At 38.7% G+C, this 18,534-nt stretch overlaps 1 protein-coding gene across 2 annotated transcripts in view; it reads right to left on the bottom strand.

Moving 5' to 3' along the window:
- KCNIP4 (potassium voltage-gated channel interacting protein 4) overlaps positions 1–18,534 on the bottom strand; it is a 223,975-nt gene that overhangs the window by 122,331 nt on the left and 83,110 nt on the right. Inside the window, exon 1 of one of the 2 annotated variants that reach the window (XM_053217520.1) lies at positions 9,296–12,120. The exons of the other annotated variant lie outside the window; for it this stretch is intronic. Within the exon in view, the coding sequence (XP_053073495.1) occupies positions 9,296–9,507 (212 nt within the window). The 5' untranslated portion in view covers positions 9,508–12,120. Of the gene's footprint in view, positions 1–9,295; positions 12,121–18,534 lie in introns of those variants that run through there. 2 annotated transcript variants of the gene reach the window in all.

The raw sequence follows: 18,534 nt of genomic DNA, 5'->3' as shown, positions 1-18,534 counted from the left end.
ACATAAGTGTAATACTAGTTTCTCCTGTTCCTGGAAGTATTGCTTTTCAAATAGTGCTCCATAAATGTATGCCATGTTGACAGGAAATCCAGTAAACCAGCTGTGCTGGGACTCCTGTCTCTGTCTTTCTTATACGAAGAGTCATTCATGGTTTAATGAAGATTCTTGGTAAATATATGATTGACCAGGAAAAAGAATGCTCATCTTTCTATTTGTTACTAAATACCTTATGTGACTTTGGATAAGCCACTTTATCTCTCCATGTTTTAGTTTGCAACATGGAGAGTATAACCTTGTGATCTGTCATTCTCCCAGGAGTTTTATGAAGATGGAATGATATAATCAGGATACAGAATTTTAGAAACTATTAAAGACCATAAAAAAGACAGGGGCAGGGGTTCCTGGGTGGCTCCATTGGTTAAGTGTCCAACTTCTGCTCGGCTCAAGTCATGATCTCACAGCTCATGGGTTCGAGCCCCATGTTGGTCTGTGTGCTGACAGCTCAGAGCCTGGAGCCTACTTCAGATTCTCTCTCTCTCTCTCTCTCTCTCTCTCTCTTTCTCTCTCTCTCTCTCTCTCCCCACCCCTCCCCCACTCACAGTCTGTCTCTCTCTCCCTCTTAAAAATAAGTAAATATTAAAAAAAATAAAGAAAAAAGGGACAAATATTCAGATTAGCAAAACACATAGTTTACAGCAAGTAAATGATAGTGCCAACTGGTATGAAATCTGGGTTATGTGGAGTTTCTAAGTTTTCCCACTTCCTGCTTCTCATTGGTGGTGAAATGCCACGAAAGGAGGAAATTTTACGCTACCTTTGAAGCATCCACCATTTGTCACAGCCAGGAATAAAAGGAGCCATCTCATTGGCTCCTGCAATGCTAGACCTGGAAGGAGACTTGAGGCACAGTCTGTGCTTCTCCTTTGTAGATGGTGAGACTAAGGTCCAGAGAGCGGAAAGAACTCATTCAAGGGGCTACCACCATTTCTCTGGACAATCTGGGGTGCACAAGGCTTAACTTATGTTGGAGCAGATAAGTGGAAAAAAAAACCTCTAAAGCCAATCAAAACATTGAACATAACTAGAGAACTAGTAAAGTACAGACTCTGGAGCTCAACTTCTGGGTCAACCTTTTTTCCCCCACCCCCACACCACTTACTGATAATGTGATTCTCAGCCTTCATTTTCCTACTCTGTAAAATGGGACTAATAAAGGGAGTCTGTCTTACAGGACTATTTTAAGTTACAATGAGTTAAACAGTGCAAAGCGCTTAGAACTGTACCAACCACATAGTAAGTACTAGATGTTTGTTAAATAAATAAAAATAACATCTGAGTATTTGAACATAACATTTTTAAGGCTCATACATAAAATTAAAGGACCTTGCTTTCTCCTTGCAACTTAAGTTTACAAAACTTCATGAGTTATACTTTTGTTCCTCCAAAAATTTTCCCGACTATATGTCCAGTCAGAGTTTTTACTTAAAGTCACTAAAGAATTAACAGGAGGTTAATTAATCGTGAGGAAGTTACACATTAAAAAAAATTCCTGGAGGTTACTGTTGTATTTTTAATTGGCAGCATGTTAGCAGTTTAAGTCACTTTTTGAAAACAAATTCTCCAACAGCCAAGTGTTGATGGTTTTTCTGCCAAGAGAGACATCTAAAACTTTCCATGATCATCAATATGCCACCAGGCAAAACAAAACACACTGAAATATTGTGCTGTCTTTGATACCAAAATCTGAAGTAAAAGTTAGGAAATTATGTTTTGCAATTATGCAAGGTAATATGCTGATTATGGCTTCTGGGTTATGAGTAGTCTAGCCCCAAAATTATTTTGTTGCATCCCCTCTCCTGTGTTCAAACCAATAACAAAAGCCACTGGAATGAAGCTTTCATTTAGTGAATCAGTCATTTTGATTGAATGGGGGTGCCCAGATTTATTGGGAAGATATTATGAAATGAACTTAAATAAAAACATGTATATAAATATAAATACATAAAATCAAGTGCTTAATATTTTATCTTTGCATTGGTTCCTGATTATTGTCTAGTAAGTAATCTTTTGGTCACCATAATGTCCTTTGAATAAATAGGGAAAATGATTACTTTAGAAAAACAAAACTGGGGCATAGAGAGACAAAGAAAATTACCCAGAGTTATCTGATAAGGAGATACAGAGATATAGTCAAAGACTTGACAGCATTTTTTTTTTTTTTAAGAAAAAAGTATTTGTGCTCACCCAGAGAATAGGAGCTAGGGATTTCTTGATACTAAGCTGTTCATGAAATAGCTAGTTGAAGTCCTTAAACCTAAAATTGTCTACTGAATACCAGCAGATTTTATCAGCCAGTTGTCAGACTATCACGGAATTGGGAACAAAACTTCTGAGAAGAGCAGTATGACTGAGAATTGATACTGGTCCTGTAGATCACCAATCCATGGCTTCCAAGATACATAGAGTCTGGAAAATCTCCATTTGGCCTCTGGAGCCACTCTCTATCCTTCTACATGCTCTCCTAGGTCTGGGAGACTGGCCTCTATGGATATTATCTCAACTTCTCACCCTCTGGCCAAAGGGAAGCACAAACAGATCAGAGAGGAGGAATCCCTCTGGGATCCCTCCTTGGTGGAGATTGGGCTATAGTGGCTGCTTTCCTCTTCCAAGGGCCAGAATCCCTATTGTGAAACCCTCTCTGCTTGTTATAGCTGTAGCTATGGCTTTCTTCCTCTCTGGTAACAATCAGTACAGAAATAATGACTTCACTCCTACTAGACTTGGGTGTTTCACCAGCCTCGTTGGGTCAATTCCTGCCCGTAACTTTGCAAATAATCCCTTCATTAAATTCCCTTTGATGGCCCTATTAAAGTGCCTTATGTTTCCTGCCTGGACTCTGATTGATACTAAATCACAGAATTTCAGTGTTGGAAAATACTGGACCTAAGTCAAGTCTCTCCTCTTAGATTTCTTTAATAGCTCTGTTATTTTGAGAAAATTCTTTCTTTTATATAGATCTCAGTTTCCTCATATATAAAATAGGCTACACTCTTTGTAATAGGCTATTGTTGCTGTTGCTATTGTTATAATAAATACTTATAACATGTAAAATAAGATGAACTTTTGCTTAGACAGAAATTCCCCTTCACTCTCTCCTTGAATTTTTTCCAGAAGAGTTCTTCTGTTGCTATGACAGTCCTATATCTTGCAGCCATTCAATAAGTGCATCTGTATCATGAGACTAAGAGGATTTGGGGTGTACGTTTATTCCAACTTCTTATAGATTCTTCACAAGTCATTAAAACCCTTTCAGGACACAGGGGTCTCAATTGTGAAATGGGGATGTACGACCTATGTTTCTGGGTGTACAGGGCCAGACCTAATGCTTTCCCACCATTCCTTCCTATTTGAAGATTTGTAATTCAAAATAGGAAACCGAGCTATAATTACACACCTAAAGAGGCTTCCACAATCAGTATCAGGGGTAGCTGGTGAATCTCAGCTTGATAAAGTGATGAAGACAGCAGGCTCTGGAGTCAGAATCCCAACTCTGTTGATTGGAAAAATTATCTAACTTCTCTGTGCCTCAGTTTTCTCAGCCATTAGAGGAAAATAGTGCATCAGAGTAAAACAGTACATCTACCTCAGAAGGCGATTGGGACTGTCAACTGAGTTAATACTTGTTGTACATTCATACTGGTGATGTTTCATGTACTAACTACTTTGTATGAATTATCTTGTTTCATCCCATAACAACCCATTTCTCTGATGATCACAATGGTCTTTCTTGTACCACAAATGAGTTATGCTCCTTTCGTCCTTAGAGCCTTTGCTCTTGCTGTAGTCTCTTCCTTGGAACTTTCTCTCCAGACCTTTATGCTACTAGCCTCCTCTTGTTTTTGGGTCTCAAAAGTAACCCCATCAAAGAAGCTTTCCTTGACTCAAAGTAGCTCTTCTACCAACATTCAGTTTCCATCATTTTGCCACAGGTTTACTTTATAATATACATCACCATCTAAGATTATCTTTGTTTTCATGTTTATCATCTTTCTTCCCATATACTCTCCATGAAGGCAGTGAATTAATGTGTCTTAGTCCTCCAATATAAAGCCAGTCCCTAGAATTGTGTGGGCAAAACATGGTTTCTCAAAATAATAATAATAATAATAATAATGTGAAACAAATGACCAAGTAAGGAAACTAAGGGGCCAAATAATTTAATTAAATAACTCCAGCCATTTTTGTTAGTAGAAGGCACAACAGGAATTCAAATATATGCCACAAGGACATTAAAGCCCACCCTGCCTCCATCTGCCTCTTTCAGTAGTTCTTGGAAGGCATAACGAGGGTCTGAGCAAGAGCCCTAGCACAAAATAGAAGTCCACTTAAAAGCTATTTCAAAGAGAAAATTGGCCAGACTTTAGTGGCTAGTAAGATGGTGGGTGGGGAGCATAAGGTGAAAGAAAGCTGATTTTAATTTCAGCAAGTGGACAGCTTCCAATGAATGATACAAGAAAGTCGGGGAGGGGGATTGGGTGCAGGTGACCAGGCCACCAATAGCTGGCTAGGGCTCTTATCTGCATCTAGAGATGGGTGCTCAAAGAGCAGTGGACAGTTTGGCTTGAAATTGGGCACAGGGCCAAAACTTGAAAGCTAATCCTTAACGCACAGCCCAGGTGTCCCCAGCCTCAGTTCCTGTCCTGATTCGATCTGCCACCTCCTTCTCAGAGGCACGTTTGTTGTTCCCCAACCTCTTTCCAAGGCACTTAGAATTTGATATCTGCCTGACAAGCATCAAAGTCAAGATGTGTGCTTTCACACAAAAAGGTTGGGGCTTATTATTTTTGCCTTTTGTTAAAGATGAGTAATATGTTTGATTTTCAAAAATTTAATAATGTCTATAATAATGTTTCATGTAGAAACTCTGTGTCATGTGCTACTTCTTTTAATGCTTTCATTTGAAGGGCAAACAGCAGAACAAATATTTCAAGTCTGCATTTAAAAAATTACTATAGTTTCCAAATATTGATGATATTATATCCATGTAACAAAAAAACCCCTCAACAAATAATATGCATAATGTGTCTAAATATTTAAAAGGCTAATGCAAAAAACAATTTACTAATATACATGAGGAAGCTCGCATTCACATAATTTAATGCTTTTCTCCAATAATTCCAAAATCCAGGAGAAAAATAATCTAAAAGACATACACGGATGTATACACAGAGATGTTTATCTCAGTGCTATTTATATTATGGGATAAAAAGGGAAAAGGGAAAAAAATCTAAATATTCAGAAGCCAGGGAATGTGGTCAAAGATATATATAGTCACTTTTCAATGTAATAATGTGCTGCAATTAAGAATGACAATATAGTTTTAATAACAAGGTTAGTATTTTGGAAGTATGCAATGTAAGAGAAGGATAAAATTTGGTATAGATGATATCATTAATGCACACACATCAATGGAAAAAGATATTATTTATTATTTGCAGTTACTTCAAGGCAGAGGGGTATACTAGGATTAGGAATGTGTTTTGTGTGTGTGTGTGTGTGTGTGTGTGTGTGTGTGTATGTGTGTGATTTCTTTTTTTATACTTTATAAATCTACTGCCATGAACAGGAGTGACTTTTGTGAATCAACCACTCACCCTCCCAGTTCTGAAGGAGAAGGGGGGAGAGGAGGAAGGTCATCCTGTGGAGGAAGGAGCAGGTGCTACAGATTACTCTCAAGCATTGGACTGGAACCAACATGGTTGGAAGTTAAAAAGGAGGCTGATTTGGGCACAGTGTGAGGAAGAATGCTCTTCAAAGTTGGCAACCACCAAATGGGTGTCTCCTTGAAGAAGCAGCGTTGCTCCCCGATGATGACAGAGGAGTCTGTCTGGAACCCAGATGTGAGATGATGCTACAAGTCTTCCTAGACCCGCTCCAAACTCTCAGGTTCTTTAAATAGAGATCCAAGTGCTCCATAACTCATCAGGAGTTTAGGGCCCTTTCTGTAGGAAATTTTTTTCTTGGGTTATTTGCATTATATTGATAAATCTCACTTTCCTGCCCTGAGGAATGAAGACGCTTTCTTACCTGCCTTTGTGGAAAATAAAACGGAATTTTGAACGAGTATTGGCCCTTTGTTAACTACGTTTCAGCCCCTTAGCTTTGAAGATGCATGGGATCTGATGGCGAATATTCATTCCCTCAGCCACAGTGCAGCTCATTCAAGCCTAGAACTAGCATTGTCAAACCTCATCATAGGGTTCTCTGTGGTCTGGCATGCAGACATTTGGTGCCCATGCTTTTCATCCTGGTGGCCTAAGGGTCCTCTGGCACTCCGGGCACCTGGCTCTCACCATCTGCCTTGTGTTTTCATATCATCTTTTCAGTCTGTGCCCAATTGCTTAGGGTCCGATGATGGATAGGGATCCATGAATAACACCCTTTTGATATAGCAATGCAATTAATGTGATCTCCTTTCCAAATAATCTATTTCCACATGTTGAAGCTTTCTTGTGACAGGTGGTTAGTGGGAGAGGGTGGCTAGTGGGAAAGGGAGATATGTCTGCAGAATTTTGGGTCTCAATCCAAGTCTAGCATGGGTTCAATATCAGCCAGTTTTATGAAATCCCTTTTATTTTATTTTTTTTTTATTTTTTTGATGTTTATATATTTTTAATGGAGAGAGAGAGAGATAGAGCATGAGCAGGGGAGGGGCAGAGGGAGAGGAAGACAGAATCCTAGCAGGCTCCAGGCTCTAAGCTGTCAGCACAGAGCCTGACATGGGGCTCAAACTCAAACCATGAGATCATGACCTGAGCTGAAGTGGGGTGTTCAACCAACTGAGCCACCCAGGCACCCCTGAAATCCCATTTTTTTAATAAAAATATCAGCTTTTAGAATTATTCTGCTCATTATTTGGAGTCTTTTATATTTTTTATTTTTTCCTTTCAGGAAACATCTTGACTTTTCCTTCATGCTTAGTTAAAACGTTCATTGCATTTTCCATGAACATTTATTTGGGGTATGGCTTTACGAGGGATTGGTGCAGGAAGACCAATTAGGGCATGGCGATTTTGTTCTTCCCAAGTGAGTACTGGAACCCATCCTAAAGTTATATTTTACCTGTCTACTGTGTACAAATGACTACGTTTGCAGTGAATTTCTGGTAAATTGGCAATTTTGATTCCAAGTTGATATGAGAAAAGCAATGGTTCTAATAAACATTTGCTGACAAATGGTGGCAATAAAAATGCCTGCAGCTTCAATATTGTGGAGGATTAGGGCTTTGGCATTATTCTGGGATTATGGCCTTCTAGGTTGCTGATGACACGTTGTGTTTTTGTTTGTTAGATGGTGTGTGTAATGTGTGCAATGAGGGGAAAAATGATCAAAACAATGGATCTCAACCATAATTTAAATATACATAATTTAAATGTACATCAGATTGTCACTAATAAAAGTCATTTTGTCTTGCCCTTGTTCTCCACAGAATGTTCTAGTAGGGTAGGGCTATTTTAAAGCTGCTATATCTCCCAGAACCAGAATAGGAACTGACATATAATACATTTATGTTGAATGAATAAGTGAATTAAATCTTATTATCATGATATATTGTGTTTAACCAATGCCACTGAAATAAGATGGGTTTTGTTTTGTTTTGTTTTCTTTTTTGTTTTTTTTCATCCTGGGATTTTTGACTGGATGTATTTGGTCGTTTGAGGTGCTTACTATATTTTCTCCATTTGTGTTATAGAGACTAATGTCATTTTAGGGTGTTCTCATTTTTCACATCACTAAGTCCATTAGTTCCTATAAAATGGTGCATCAGGATATAAAGAGAGCCAGCAAAGATAGGGATAATAGCCCCACACCTAGAAAAAGTTTTAGTCAGCTTCTTCATATTGTGTTTCCTAGCTATCAAAGAACACCGCCTTCTCTGTCTCATTCTAACAGTTGTTTGATGTTTGAAAAAAATTGTGCATGAAAGAATGTTGGTAAACAGAATATTTGTAAAGGTTTATTATAAATTATATATGGTAACCTTACAAAATAAATAAAGCATTTACTTTTGGCTAGCTCCTACTTTCTACTCCTTAAGAATGTCACAAAACTGGAGAGAAAGAGAAGACGGAGACAGTGAAAGTTAGCCTTCTGTGTGAACTCGGCTAGGTTAGGCACCCAGTTAGTTAATCAACACTAATCTCAATATTGCTGTCAAGGTGTTTTGCAGACCTGTTTACCATTTGCAATCAGTTGACTCTACATAAAGGAGGTTGCCCTAGATAACGTGGGCAGGATATCCGGTCCGAGTTTCCAGGCTGCCAGGCTGCCCTATGCATTTCAGACACGCCAGCCCACATGTGAACCAATTCTTTAAAGTAAATACTTTTAGGGGCACCTAAAACAGGCGTCTGAAACAATTCTTTAAAACTAACGTTTTTAGGGAGCACCTAGATGGCTCATTTGGTTAAGTGTTGACTTCAGCTCAGGTCATGATCTCTTGGTTCGTGAGTTCGAGCCCCGCATCAAGCTCCTTGCTGACAGCTCGGAGCCTGGAGCCTGCTTTGGGTTCTGCGTCTCCCTCTCTCTGCCCCTCCCCCACTTGCACTCTGTCTCTATCTCTCGCTCTCAAAAACAAATAAATACTAAAATATTTTAATAAACACTTTTATATACATGTTTCTGTGTATATGTATATATGTGCATACATATACGTATATGTGTATACACATATGTATATGTATGTGTGTGTGTATGCATGGTATATATTGATTCTATTTTTCGACAGAACCCTGACTGACACAGAGAGAGTGGACAAAGAAAATAACTTGTGTCTGTGTCAACAGTTTCCACTGTGTAGTAGTTTTTCTAATATTGTGATGTTTCTGAGGTTTGGCATTATCTAAATTACACACCAAATGCATACACGGGCATCAGGAAATCTATTAGGTAATGCAGGTTGAAGTGCGCTCTGTCAACAAGTCAGGGGATAGGAATCCCAAGAGCCCTCCGAGTCTACTCACACCCTCTGTTCGCACACAGATTTCCAAGTGTTTTGAAGCCCAGGCTCTTGTCACTAACACTGTGCTGTTCGTCTTCCAGCATGTGCGCCTCCTAACTGCGCAAAAGATCCCCTGGGTCTTTAGGTAAACAAGAGTACATCAATACACTTGGTTTTGCATAATATAACATACTGATTTTTTTTTTTTTTTTTTAAGAAGCGAGAACTGCAGCGCATGCAGACCTACATGGAGGAAACAAACAGTTTGGAGGGGGAGAAAACAAACAAATAAACTTGCTTTGAACAGCAGGAGACGACGTTTTGGCAGCTGAGCAGGGCAAGAGCTTCATGAGTCGCTCTTTAATGCTGCGCTTGGTGCTGTTCTGGGCGTAGAGGAAACCTAGAACACAGGCGATCGGTGCTGTTAATGCTGTCTGCGGAGAGAAACGGGCATGCCGCACGGCTGAGCACAGGAAGCTGGGCAGGCAGGGTATGGAGGCAGCCATCTGCTCAGGCAATCACAGGCAGTGGGTTGGGACCCCGGAAGGAAAAAAATCAATCAATCCCTTTTTTTTCCCTCCGTTTTTCTTATTTTTTAGGTTTTCTGTTCAAAACTTTCCGTCTGTTGCATTAAAGTGTATGGTGCGTTAGCAAGCGGGAATAGAATCTCGCCAGTATGTCTTTCCAGTAGTAAAGGGAAAATCTCCTGGCTTTTCTTTCTTTTTTTTTTTTTTTTTTTTTTTTTTGGCCTTAGATTGGGAAAAGCACTGAAAGAGTTAACTGGATTGAAATTTCTATATTCAAACCAGAGTTAAGGGCCCGCGTGACAATTTTCTGTTCTCACTGCTCCCCATCTTTGATTACAGAGGAGATAGATGCTCTGAATAAATCATTCACACTGCAATCACCTGTTAGTACCTTTGCCTTCCCTGAAAATGAGAAAATAGATGTCCTTGATATGCAGATTCATTAGCATAAGCTGCCATGCCCAGGGATGCAACAATCCTTCACATTTTTCACGTGTGGACATTAATGGACAGAATTACTCAAGCGGAGTAATTCCAAAGGAAGCAAGGTGTGTTCTCAAAATATTAACCCAGGAATAGATGGAGCACTTCCGATGGTTGGGGAGGAATCAAGGAAAATCCACAGCACTGGGATGGTCAAGTTGGTAAATGCTTGAAACAACTCTGGGTGTCAGGAGCCACAGCTGCCCTGCTCAGCATCAGCTTGCCCACTCGGAGTGCCCAGAGCCTGAGTTTGCCTGTCGATGCATATATATTGTCCCCCCTCCAAATTAGTTCAGAAGGTGTTGAACATAAAGCAATAACAAGAGGATCCATTTAAATCTAGGCTAGACCGTCTTCCAATGGAATTGTAGAGCTCTGACCACAAGTCTACTAATTTATTTCCCTTTGGAGATGTGTGACCCCATCATCAGTGGGAACCGGGTAAAAACCTGATAGATCTTTTGTGATGGGGGATGACAGTGAACCAGTAGATACATAAATCAAATCATATCATTTCTCTGCTTAGAAGCCCTCTACAACCTTCACATTATCCTTAGGAACAAAACACACTTCCTACCGTGGACCCCAGTCTGGCTCTGCTGGCTCTGTCTCCCTCTTTGGCAAGATTTCCACCACCCTCTTGCACTGGACCATCAACCAATAACCAGGCTGTTCTTGCCTTTGTTGGAACACACAAAACAAATCTCTCCTCTGCCCTTGACACTTATAAGGTGTGAAATGTCTTGTTTCCTTGATATCCCAAGTGCTAATTGATGGCCTGGCACGTAAGTGGAGATCAATAAATGTCTGACAAACGAGTGAATAAATTTACTTTCAATACCAAAACAAGACCTGATTTCATTTCCTTGATTAGTATATAAGTAAGCTTTTAAACTTGTAAAATAAATCTGATTTACATAAAGCAGACCATTTAGGTGGCTTCTTCCTTCTACATTTAAGAGGGACACATTCATCTAAGTGCTGTCTCCTTTGTAAACTTCTCTGGGTCAGTAGGATTTTGCTTGATTTTAGTGTCCCAAGTAGAACATTGCGCTTCTCTTTCTATGTGCCATTTCCAACCCCCCTTGCCATTGTATGTACAGTCCAGTGGCCCTCCACCAACTATCAACTTCAATAGGCCCATCCAGCCTTTAAAACTCAATTCAAACACACTTGCTTCCGGTAAACTTTCTCTGTTGTATCTCCAACCTTCCTGAAGGAAAGGCCTTTTCCATCCTCTGTTCCATCTTCTCTGTTGCTCCTGTGCTGACACTCTACTATTCTGGGTACCACATCCTATTATAGAGTGAGACCCTATTATGATCAGGAATTAGCAAAGGTTCTACCAGTTATCAGCAGAAGAGAGACTGTAGTTGTACCTCTTACCCAGCTCCTATACTTCAAGTTTGATTTCTTGATGTCCAGCCAAACTCCACAATCATCCCTGAAATTGAGGCAAACACTCAAGAAATATTTGCCATTTGCTCGATTTCCTCTTTTTCCCTTAGGTTCCGATACCTGCCAAGCTCACTCTATGTGACAGCTGCTTGACCCTCAGCTCTGGGTGTATGGAGGGATCTACCTGTTTCCTAAACATTCACAACTATTACTGGTCACTCCCTGATTCTACCCCAATTTGCTAATTAATGATGTTCTTCCTTGGAACATCTTTTGAAATTCTCTTGGAACTACAAGGTAGACAGGTTGCTGTTTCTAATCAGGAGTCAGACGTCCCAGACTTCAGTCCCTGTTTTACTATTTCAAGTTGAGTGACCTTGGACAGATAATTAAACTTCTTTGGGTTTTTGTCTTTTCTTTGTGAAACAAAAGGATTTATACTAAAGGATCTTGGTTGTAAGAACATAGTTTAAAGATCCCGTTTTGGGGGCGCCTGGGTGGCGCAGTCGGTTAAGCGTCCGACTTCAGCCAGGTCACGATCTCGCGGTCCGTGAGTTCGAGCCCCGCGTCGGGCTCTGGGCTGATGGCTCAGAGCCTGGAGCCTGTTTCCGATTCTGTGTCTCCCTCTCTCTCTGCCCCTCGCCCATTCATGCTCTGTCTCTCTCTGTCCCAAGAATAAATAAACGTTGAAAAAAAAATTAAAAAAAAAATAAAGATCCCATTTTGAAGTATATTTAAATAGAAATTGTGTATAATTTCTAACTTTTTTGTTTACCCCTGGTAGATGGATAAATCAACTTTTATTTGACTACAGACATTATTCAAATTCTCTAGGGGCTTTACTGTCCAAATAAATAGGAAAACGATTTATCATAAATGTTAAAAATAACATAAAATTTCCCAAAATACGTGGAAAGGCAAACATTTTAATTTAACTTAATTTAATTTAATTTAGTTTAATTTAATTTAATTTAATCATTTTATTTTATTTCCAGTGTAGTAAAAATACAGTGTTATATTAATTTCAGGTGTACAATACAGTGATTCAACAATTCCATATGTCACCCAGTGCTCATCGCAACAAGTGCACTCCTTAATCTACCTTGTTTTGACAGTGTTTTCTCCTCAATGAGAACTTTAGCTTCTGTAAGTCAGGATGCAGACATCATAAAACTTCCCCTATCTCCGCCCCCTTCTCTGCTACAGATCATTCTGCTCTTTTTCCCTTAAAGTGTAGTGGTTGAATGTTCAAGCACTGTATTAAAACAACCTGGATTCAGATCTCAGTACTTTATGGCACTGGTAAGGTTACTGAATTTCTCTGAATCTCAGTGTCCTCATCAACAGAATGGATTAGTAATCGTCTCTATTAGAATCTAATGATATAATATAAAGCATCTAACACAGTGATTGTTCACAATGTACTTTCAATAGATGCTAGATATTAACTTTTTTTTTCAGTTCTTTGGGCCCTCCTACCACAGGTCCTTTCCAGGTGCTATTACCTCTCACTGAACTTTTGTTTTACCTCCTTGTGGCTTTGATAACTCTTGTCATCTTTGAGATTTCAGGTCAATAATCACTCTCTGAAAAACCCTGCATGATGAACGGAACTAGATTATGAACAGCTCTATTACATGCTCCTAGAGTTTCCTATATTTCTCTTTCATGGCATTATCATGAATATAATTAAAACACTTGATGACTCAATTATATATTTGACATACGTCTTCCTTACTGCGGTGTAAGATTGAAGATGTCTACTTCCAGCTTTAGAGAGTAAATGTTGATGAATGTGCTATCCCACTATAAGCATCCATAATACTGGTCAAGCCACATGAGGCAACTGTTCTCAAGTACTGAAAAACAAGCAATGTAGAACTGTAGTGCAAGAGAGAAAAGAAACCCAAGAGTTGAGTTCCACAAATGCCCTGTCTCTCTCTGCCAAGTGGCTTGTCCTTTCCATAGTTCCGAGAGGTGGAGACCACGCTTACTGAGATGACATGGCAGACATCAGAATTCTGGACTCCTAAAGGGACTGGAATTTTCAGGAGAGGGTGTAGGAAAAGAGAGATTCTGCTATGTGTGTCAGAGGGGAGGATTTGTGTGAAGACTAAATGTGGGTCATTGTGATGGTTAATTTTGTGTTCAACTTGGCTAAGCTAATAGATGCCCAGATAGCTGGTAAAGCATCATTTCTGAGGGTATCTGTGAGGATGTTTCTGGAAGAAATTAGCATTCAAATTGGTAGACTGAGTGAAGAAAATCACCTTTACCAATGATAGTGGTCATCATCCAGTAAGTTGAAGGTTTGAATAGAACAAAAGGCAGAGGAGGGGTGAATTTGTTCTTTGCCTCATTTGGAACATCCATCTTCTACTGCTCCCAAACATTGGGGCTCCTGGTTCTCAGGCCTTTGGGTTTGGACTGGAACTATACCACCAATTTTCCTGGACCTCCAGCTTGCAGATGGCAGATTGGGGGACTTCTTAGCCTCCATAATTGTGTGAGCCATTCTTTCATAATCAATCTCTTTCTTTGTATCTCTATCTATCTATCTATCTATCTACCTATCTATCTATCTATCTGTCTCCAATGGATTCTGTTTCTCTAGAGAAGCCTGCCTAATATAGTCACTGATCAAGGCCTGAGTGATGCATGTTCAGGATCAGACTCCATGATACTTAGGAGGCAGAAGCTGCTAAAGGGCTGAGAATTGAATGGAAATACCAGAAGTCATGTCATGCTGGGAAATATTGAAATTCTGACTTCATTAAAAAAAAAGAAAAGAAAAGAAAAGAAAAATAAAAAGGAAAAGAAAAACAAAAGGAAAGGAAGGAATGAAGGAGTAAAGTGCAGTGCTGCATTAAATACCACTGGCATTCACTGGAGAGCTCAGAGACTATGTTCTTGGAGTAAGGATCATTTCCCAGGGTAAAGGCCACACCCCATGACTACATATAAAACCAAAATTAACCTATCCTAACAAACAGTAGAACGAAAGTTGGTAAGACCAAAAGGAAGTGCTAGTAACTATGGAATACCTTCAAGAAAATATTTGACACATTTGAAAAGAACATAACAAATTCCAAATTCCTTACAATGTATTGTAATAATGTCCGTCATGCTACCAAAAATGAACAAACATGTAAAGGAGCAGAAAAATGTGACCCATAATCAAGATTTTAAGAAAAACAATCGATAGAAATAGACTCTGGGATGACACAGATGTCAAAATGACATTAGCAAAAAAGATGGTCATAATCAGTAAATAGTTGAAAACATTTGGCAATAACATTAAAACTATAGAAAGGAAATAAATGAAGGTTCTAAAAATGAGAAGTAAAATATCAAAAATATAAACACTTCTTTAGATGGACATCAGACAGGGACTACTGAAAAAAGATTTATGAGCTTGAATAAGATAAAAAATAAGATAAAAAGAGAGGAGTTTGAAAAAAGTGTCCCAAATATTCCAAATTTAGTTATGAACATTAATGTACAGACCCAGAAAACTTTTTGAGCCATGATCTAAATACAAGATGACTCATGCATAGGCATATCACAAACTGGTAAAAAAATTAGAAAAAAAAAAAAAACTTAAAAAAAAACCCCAAACCTAGAAGAAAAGGACATATTACATACAGAGGTAAAATAATATATGAGAATGGTTTCTCATCAGAAACAATAGAAGCCAGAAAACAATGGAATGAGTGCTGAGGGACTACAAAGACTTTCAACTCAGAATTCTATATTCAGTGAAAATAATCTTTTGAGAAGGACAGTGAAATAAAGACATTTTCAGATACAGTAAAGCTGAGAAAAACCATAGCTACCAGAGCTGCATTACCAGAAGTACTAAAGGAATTTCTTCAGGCTTAAAGGAAATGACGTGGTATGAACATCTACAGGTAGAAATAAGTAAAGAGCAAAATGAAGGAAAAACTGAAAATATGTGAACAAATATAAAATAGTGTCTTATTTCCTCTTATTTCCTTTGTATGAAACAAAAATAAGTATTGTGGAGTTCGTTACATTTGTGGATATAAAATTTCTGACAATAGCAGAAGACATAGGAGAAGGTAAATGGAACTTTTACTGATAGTACATTTTACACTAAGTGGTACAATATTCATGCTAAGTAGTCTGATTAAGTGAAGGAGACATATTACAAACTCTAGATGCTAGGGAAACAAGTAAATAATAGTAAAAGGAGGTACAGTTAAAAAGCCAATTGATGGAATACCAAAAATATTCAGTTAGCCCCAAAGAAGTCAGGGACAGAGGAACAGAAAAGCATAGAGAGAGCATACTAACACAGCGGGCTACATTCAACTGTATCATGAAATCAGAAACCAAGTCTGTCTTATTACTGTATCCTAATTACCTTGCATAATGCTTATTATGTAAAAAGTGTTTAATCAATATCTGCTCAAAGAATAAACCAGACTATCTGTGTTATATGAAGGTCTCAAAATAAACAGATTAGCTGCACGTCTATACTTAGCAGATTCATTTAAAATCTGCATGGTGTATTTCCTCACAGTGTGTGAAGAGTCTCTTCCCCACACCCTAAACAGACATCTGTGTAAGAAGGCTCTCCACTCAGGATGATTCTGGCTGCATTCCCCAGCCAATAGCACTAAAAGAAAATTAAGCATGAAGGTAGGTCATCAGGCAGAGAGCCTTAGTATGCAGGACATTTTACCCCCATAAATACTCTTTGATAGATTAAAAACCTGACATCACATAAATATTTATTCATTTATTTAAAAAGCATTTATCACAGCACTTGTGCTATAAACATTTAAATAACGTGTATCGTAGATCTGTGGATATATAGCAGTCATACGAGAAAAAGTCCCTGCTCTCCAGATTCCAACCATCTACATCAATTGTAAGACCTATTGCATTGCATGATTGATTTGTACGTTTCTTTCACTAAATCTCAAATGCACCGAAGAGAGAATTCTGTTCATTCATTAATTCGTTTATTCAAAAATCATTCATTGAGTGCCTACAATGTGCCAGACACTGTTCTGGGTGCTGGGAATAATGTAGTGAACAAAACAGACAAAATTCCCGCTTTTTTTCATCACACATTATAGTCAGGGAAAAATAATAAAAATAAATAGCAAAATATAAGGTTTGTCAGATAGAAAGCAGAGACTTCTGTTGGATGGGTTGGGAGGTGGGTGGGGTAAACTGGTACTTTTCAATGTGGTTGCCAGGGAAGGATTAAGTGGAGCGGTATTTGAGAAAACATATCTAATGAGATGAGACAGTTTCTTACTCTGTTTTGATTACTAGCATTATTATCAACTAGTGCAATGTATTACATATATTAGGCACTAATATATATTTGTTGAGTGATTAACTTTATTCATTAGTTTATTCAATTAATACTTATGGGCACCTACAATAGGCAGATTAATACCTTAAATTAATTGGCTATATAAACCTCGAGTCCAATGATCTATTCATAAATTCATTGCCTTAGAAATCAAAATTAAGTCAACTCCCTTATTCTTGCACTGAGAAGTCAAACCAAACTAGAGTTCCAGCACTTCAAAAATCCCGAAACAAAGTAATGCAAAAAGAATAAGAAGTAAGTGTGCCAATACATAGGCCACTTCAAATTGTGATATAACTGGATGAAATGCATTCATTTTTCCTGGTGGGAAAGGTTTCATCTTACAAAGCCTGACATTACTGAAAATCAATCAGCCCAGTACCAGGCTGGTTGCCGTGTATTTGTGACCCTCCAGATTTCAGGAGAGCTATGTGCCAGTGGTCATTTTTCACTGACTGCTTTTCCTGTTCCACAAGAAATACCACTACATGTAAATGTCAGGTTTCAGCGGTGAGTGATGGGTCATGAATTATGAATTCAACAAGTAATGATGTTGGTAATAGAAGTGGTAATTTCACCACAATGAGAATTATGCTTATCTTTCTTCTTCCTGTAGCAAAAACGAGTATTTTCTGTGGCTTTGCATGGGAATAAAGGTTCCTACTCCATAATTCACAGCCCTGATCAGCTTCTATCTTGTGCTTTTGAATTAGGGCCAGTATTTTTCTTCCTAGATCCTCAGCCTGTGGGTGGCAGGTGGAGAAAAATAGCTAATGATGTTTCCATAGACATGGTGTCTTCCCAGGAATCAAGAACTATGACCAAATCACCAGGAGTTCCAGTGGTACTGTGATCCCATCTGTGTCTCCCTCCTTTGAATCAGTGACAAGCTGATGTGTGAACATTGACTTGATGTTGAGGCGACAGACTATTTTCTTGACTAGCTGCAAATGCGAACTATTCTGCCAGTGTGTTTATTTTTTAAATAAGTTATTTTTAAATAACTTTAAAGCTTATAAATACACACACATGCAGTTCATTTTGTATTTCCAAATTTATTCCTGAAGAAAACAGGGACCAGATAATTTGCGGTTCATACTCTGGTGATAATTCTTACTGAAAATTGCTGCCATCCATACCAATTGTTAATGATCCCGCAGTCACCCCGGAATGTAATTGTTCACCTTTAAGAAGGGCAGCATCAGGGTTAATGACTGAAAATGAGGAGGAAATAGCTACATTTAATTTGGAACTTTATGACTTTTGGAGGCAGAGCACTGACCTTCTTAATTGACCTGTTTTGTTTTCCCTGACTGTAAAAGAGTTACATTTTATCTATCAGTTAATCCAGAAGAAAGAAGCTACAAGGTGCCTGAATTTGCTGGAAATAATCTACAGAATCTCAATGCAAATAGAGTAAATTTGCCTCTATTTAGGGCTGCTACTTGAAGACACCTGTTTCTCATAAAATGAATGCCAATCTGTCTGTCAGCTGTTGGGGGTCTCTTCCGTGTCTCTCTCTGCCTCTGTTTTCTCCAGCTCCCCCTCTCTGTCTCTTCCTTAGCCTTGGTCACTTCCTTACCTCTCTGTCTCCCATGTACTCTCCACCTCCGTGTTTCTCTGGCACCAGGTTTCTCTCTCTTTGTCCTTCAATGTCTCTATTTGCACCTCTCCTTTATCTTTCTCTGCTGTATCTCTGTCTCTGTCTCTCTCTGCCTCTGGCTCAGTCTCTCAATCAAAACAGGTTCCCACTGAATCTTAACCTTTGTGTT

Source organism: Acinonyx jubatus, chromosome B1 (assembly GCF_027475565.1).
Source record: "Acinonyx jubatus isolate Ajub_Pintada_27869175 chromosome B1, VMU_Ajub_asm_v1.0, whole genome shotgun sequence".
Taxonomy (NCBI): Eukaryota; Metazoa; Chordata; class Mammalia; order Carnivora; family Felidae; genus Acinonyx; species Acinonyx jubatus.
The sequence above is the reverse complement of the archived record's forward strand: the minus strand, read 5'-3'. Positions and strand labels throughout refer to the sequence as shown.